This window comes from Gekko japonicus, unplaced genomic scaffold, assembly GCF_001447785.1.
Source record: "Gekko japonicus isolate JY-2015 unplaced genomic scaffold, Gekko_japonicus_V1.1 scaffold256, whole genome shotgun sequence".
Classification (NCBI taxonomy): domain Eukaryota; kingdom Metazoa; phylum Chordata; class Lepidosauria; order Squamata; family Gekkonidae; genus Gekko; species Gekko japonicus.
Window position 1 is genome coordinate 335240 of NW_015161412.1, and position 6034 is coordinate 341273.

General features: G+C 44.1%; 1 protein-coding gene across 1 annotated transcript in view; it reads right to left on the reverse strand.

Moving 5' to 3' along the window:
* Nucleotides 1-6034, reverse strand: part of FBLN5 (fibulin 5) — an 89671-nt gene that overhangs the window by 15929 nt on the left and 67708 nt on the right. Inside the window, exon 7 of the mRNA XM_015427212.1 lies at nt 4018-4137. Coding sequence (XP_015282698.1) covers nt 4018-4137 — 120 coding nt within the window. The remainder of the gene's footprint in view (nt 1-4017; nt 4138-6034) is intronic.

Here is a 6034-nt window from a genome sequence, read left to right on the forward strand (position 1 = left end):
GGTTCACAACAAACTCAGATGCCTACAGTTTATTCCCGGGGGAGGGGGGGAATTCTGTCACTCATCTTAGGGTAAGCCTTCCCCCTCCTTGTCAGAGATGGTTTGTTTAAATATTGCAGCAAATTATGGTCTTCAGCAATGAAGAGTTAATATAGGTCAGTGCTGGACTAGGTCAACACAGGGTTTCGCAATATGAAGATTACTAAGCAACCTTCCAAAATTTTGATTGAAACCAGATTTAAATGCATTTTATGTGATGTGTCTGGGGAGCGGATGTGCAAAAACCTTAAACTCTGAGGAAACCCACAGAACCAAAGCCACTTAAGAGCTGAGCCAAACTGAGGAAATGCCAAGTTGTGATAGACACGTATGGGAGTACAGAGAAGCTAAAGGGAGTGAACTGCCTTCTCTTTTCTCCCTCAGCCTCCTGGATCTAGGCCTGATTAGCAGAAGCTTGTTTTTCTACTTATAACTTCCCCTGCCACCCACAAAACTTCCATTTAAATTCATATTTATCAGCATATAACATTACAGTTAATCATTAAACCTATCTTTAAATATATTCTAAAATTGTCTATTTTACTTTATTGCTTCCAAGGTCTCTTCTATTCCAGTTGTTTAAGAAAGGTTTATAGCTCCCTATATAACTCTCCTTCCATCTCATAGCCTTCTATAAATCATAGTCTTTTTTCAATGATCATTACAAACCAAAACTTTTGAAGCCATATTTCTCCCTTAGGTAGTTTAACTTGCCTCCAATATTGTGCTACCAACAGCCTAGCCATAACTAAGAGCTTCCTAATAATAGGGTTGCCAACTCTGGGCTGAGAAATTCCTGGATGTTTGGGAGTGGAGCCTGGGGAGGGTGTAGTTTGGGGAGGGACCTCATCAGGGAACAATGCCATACAGTCCATACTCCGAAGCAGCCACTTTCTCCAGGGGAACTGATGTCTGTAGTCTGGAGATCAGTCGCAATTCCAGGAAAACTCCAGCCCCCACCTGGAGGTAGGGAACCCTGGTTTATGGGCGTTTCTTACCCTTCTTGGATACCAACATTGGGAGAGCACTCTCAGGATTACATGGTATTCTAAACTGTAAAATATACCTTTCCAGTACTTTTTAACCTGTAGGTAGAGCCACCAATTATGTAGAAAGGTTCCATTTTTTCCCCATTACAATGGCGACACTTCCTAGAAGTTGTGGGGAACATATTAACCAATTTATTGGGAGATAGATACCACCTCTATGTAACTTTTACCACGTTCTCTCTTACACCCACATTGGCTGAGATTCTCAAGGATTCTTTAAAAAGACTCCGCCAGATTTTGTCCAGGATAGGTACTACAATATCTTTTCCCCATTTCTCTCAATAAGCCAAAATGTTTTTCTCTGAGTTTGCCAATATCACATATATATATTAGCCACCAATTTTTTGTTGGAATATGTTATTACTTATTTTAACCCTTTTCTCAATTTGAAAATCATAACAAGAAGCTACTTGATATTTTTTTACTTAAACAAAGGGTTAAAGTGAGTGATGATGGACTCCTAGAGAGGACTTTCTCTCCCTTCTCTGGACTGGTGAATTCCTTATTGGGTGTGTCTGTCTCTGTCTTTTAGACCTGTGTCTTTAGGAAAGGGGAACAGTGGGATTTTTTTTTTCTGGAGGCCTGTGATGAGCAGCCCTGCGGAAATGAGGGACAGAAGACAGAGGTATCTGCAAAAAAAATGGTTGGCCTGGGACTTTGCTCTCTTTTGAAAAGCAGTAACTATCCTGATGAATGACCTGGAAAATGCTAACTTTTTCTTCCCTGTTCCCACACACCACATGCTCCTTTTATCATCAACCAAGAAAACGTTGCATCTGCTTACAGTAAATTTAAAAAACAACCAAAAAATGATTTTTTTTCAGATATTTATTTTTTCCAGAGTGTGAGCTGGACTCTCCCATTTAACAAGGCCCCAGGGACCCTTTCACTCCAGAAATATATTTAACTAATCCTTTTTCCAATTCAAGCTTAAAGCACTCAAACAAAAACAAGCATGGCAGCACTGGAAACAGTCATACAATCCTTATTGTAGCCATATGTTTGAATTCATTGATCACAAGTGATTATTGCCACTGCCAACAGGTTAGCTGCGAGAACTCATGAAAATGTTTCTTCAGTTCAATTGCAGGAGGCAGAGTGAAGTGCATTTGAGGTTAAAGCCCTGCAGTTAAATGGTACTGACTCAGTAAAACAAAGCTGTGATCCTAAACCCACTCGCTACGGAATATCAGTGGGGCTTGCTGCTAAGTACACTTGGTTGAAGTTGAAACTGCAAGCCAAAAGAGTTTTGCTGACACGTGGCCAGGAAGAATATTATTTATGCATTAAAATGTACAGGCTGCCCTTCTACACAGGCTCTGGGGAGGTAACCAAAGACTTAACCCCTTTCCCACAAATATAACAGTCCTAAAACATGTGCTCTAAACCATTGTATCAGGGAGACTGGGGCTGCCTTCCCCGACCTTTGTGATTGTTTCCCCCGTTTTTTTGCCATCAAGTTGCAGCTGACTTATGGCAACCCCATAGAGTTTTCAAGGCAAGAGACATTCAGAGGTGGCTTACCATTGCCTGCCTCCAAGATCTGACGAGCTCAGCCTAGCCTGAGCTATCCAGGTTAAGGCGTAATCTCCCCCCTTAGATGGTGGTTAGAACGCTCAAGGACATGATTTGGTATCTTCTACCTGTATTCAAGCTCCATCTCATGGCCACCCTGCCTGGATCTCTACATCATGTCCCTCTGTGCCAATGTGCCTAGCTAAGGAAGCCATTCTGATCCAGCTCTGCACTTATCCAGAGCCACTCATGCTCTGATACCAGATATAACCCCTCCTTTGCCTGTGTGACTTCCCCTTGCTGTATGATTTGGTCACATCAGAAATACTTGGAGTTCTGGTTTTCCTCCGATTCAGAGTCCACCCTAAGCAGGAAGTGCCTCACTAACTCCTTTCCCAAACTTCCCTCTCTCTGAGGCAATATCAGAATCCAAAAGAACCCTTGCTGACTCCAAAGGGAGCACTGCATAGTCTTTAACTCCAGCAGGAGAATGAGGGGAAGATGGGAATCCAAATGGAGTTGCCAGGATGAAGCAGGCGGGTAAAACCATAGACTTTCTGGAGATTCCTAGATGTGTGATGCCACTTCTATGGTTTTCCTGGAAGTGACATTACATCATCAGCCTGACAGCCATTTTTTTAAAAAATTCTCCCACTGTTGCTGTGAGCTGTGGCAGGAAAAAAGAGGCTGAGATGGAAGGTCCCCTGCCCCTGCCAGGGGATTGGCAATCCTGGGGGAATCTGTATGGCACTGGGCATTATTTCCCTTTCTGAACCCACTTCTCACAAGCATAGTGAAAATACAGCAGAAGAGGGTTATTGCTGCCCGTAAATGCCTTTTTAATTTTGTAGCAGTCATTTCCAGATGGGAAGCCATATTGGTTGACAGAATGGGAGACCAGTGGCACCTCATGGTAGAATAAATTTGTGTAGTCTTTAAACTGCCAGTGGACTCCTGTTTTATTTTGTAGGAACAGAGTTGGGGTATGGCTCATGAGGCCTCTGAGGTGAGTCAGGGTGGAGGGTTTTTTTGGATTTTATTAGGCCCTGCCTACTTTCCTCCGATAATATGAATACTACCCTAAATGATATAAACAATACCCTAAAAAAAATCTCTTGAATTGCTTCAGAAAGATTACAAGATTATAACAAACTTGTTTATCAGAGCTGGATAGAAATGATGCTATGCACATCTTTGCCGGCAAATTTCAGTCCTCCCATACTGGCCACTCTCACTTTGTTTCAGAATTACTGACCTTAGTTAAAATAAATATTCTGGGGTTAGGTGTACTCATTAATCTCTCACCTTCATACAGTAACCCTGAGCTTTCACATGATAATAACAAGAAGGAAAGAGGCAAGTCATTTCCTTTCTCCAAAAGATAAAATTAATCATCATCATCATTTCTACTTACCACTACAACTAATCCCATCAGCTTCCAATTCATAGCCAGGGTCACAGCGACAAAGGAATGAGCCATAGGTGTTGACACAGTTTTGCACACAAGGGTTGTCAGTCATACATTCATTCACATCTGTGGAAAACCAGTACTTTGAGTGTCAATAACCTTTTGCGTGATTCAGCTATAATTAATGCTTTCATGAAAGATTATGTAAACTTTGAGGTGAGGAGTTTTTTGTGACAGAATATAATCTAACACACACAGCCCCAAAACCCTCATTAGGATTACATTCATGTATCCATTTCTTCCAAATCTTAAAATAGACTGAAATGTTCAGAATTACAAATAAATTACCAGCCGAATACCAGTCACCAATTTACTTTCAAATTTTATATCCAGAATATGCTCTGATTATACCTTTCATCGGGGGTGTCCACTTGTGAAAGAGTTATGAGCCACTGGGGTCTAGTGATTACAGTACCAGGCCAAGATCTGAGAGACCCAGATTCAAATCCCTACTGTGACATGAAGCTGGCCAGTCACTTTCTCTCAGCCTAGCCAGCCTCATGAGGTTGTTGTCAGGATAAAATGGAGGAGAACCATATATGATGCTACTAGGAGGAAGGACTGAATTAAAATGTAGTAGATAAATAGATACCAGACACATGTTTGTCATAGTCTTACCCTCCTTAGGTTGTGCTTTTGTCAGGCAAAGATTCTGACAAAAACACCATCTAGCTGTGGTCAAAGGGAAGAAATGTAATGATACCAGCCAAGTAGGGTTGCCAGTCCCCAGTGGCAAGGGGGATCCCCGACTTTTGTGGGCTTCTCTCCACCATTACCCAGAAGTGATGTAGGAACGTCAGTGATGTTGGAGGGGGAGTGACACTCTGGTTTTTGGGCAAAACTCTATGGTTTGAAGTCAATTTTGCCGTAGATTTTTGCCCCAAAACCAGAGCATTGCCCCCAATGTGCCTAGGTCACTCAGAAGTGACCTAGGCACACATGCAACATCACTTCTGGCTCCTGGAGCATCCCCCCGTCAGCGGATCAAAGGAACCTGGCAACCCTACAGCCAAGGAAGCCTCCATGGCAGGGCTGCCAGCTCCAGATTGGGAAGTCCCTGGAGATTTGGGGGGGGGTAGAAGCTGGGGACGTTTGGGCTTAGGGAGGGGAGGGATCTCAGTGGAGTATAATGCTTCCAGAGCGGCCATTTTGTAATCTGGAGGTAAGTTTATTTTATTTATTTAAAGCAATAAACAATCCCTTCAAACAGTAATACATTGAAACCTTATTTCTCACATGTAATGTATTCAGCCTGACATGCCCGGACTTGCCCGGGCTGGCCAGGCACAATTCCTATGTTAGCTTCAGTCGAAAGACAAAGGATCCGGAGGATCCTAGCCGGCCCAATCAAAAGGGCTAGCTTCCCAGCCGGGAGACCAATGGTCGCCCGGTTACTGTAAATAGCCTATCGGGAGTAGGGGGTGTGGTTAGGTATGCTTGGTGGCGGGTTTTCTGAACATATATAAACCTGCCTGCGAGCCGGTCAGTTGTCCTTTGTCCTGAACGAAATAAAGGTATGCTTAGCTGAAATCACTCTCCATCTGCATACTTTTCACTGGCGACGAAGGTGGGATTCACGACCCCATGAACAAAGACCCGGACGCCAACACGAGCGCCGCACCGAGCTCCAACGCCGAGACCTCCGGGAACTGCGCCATTTCGCATCCCAGCTCTCCGGCAACCGCTCATCGCCCCGACTTTTCACTGGCGACGAAGGTGGGATTCACGACCCCATGAACAAAGACCCGGACGCCAACACGAGCGCCGCACCGAGCTCCAACGCCGAGACCTCCGGGAACTGCGCCATTTCGCATCCCAGCTCTCCGGCAACCGCTCATCGATGGGAGGCCTGGCACAAGATCCTGACGAGCTACTTCAACTGCCACAAAATCATGGAGGATGGAACGAAGAAGGACCATTTCCTCCAGCTGTGCGGCATGGGCACGGTCCTATTCCTAAAGGA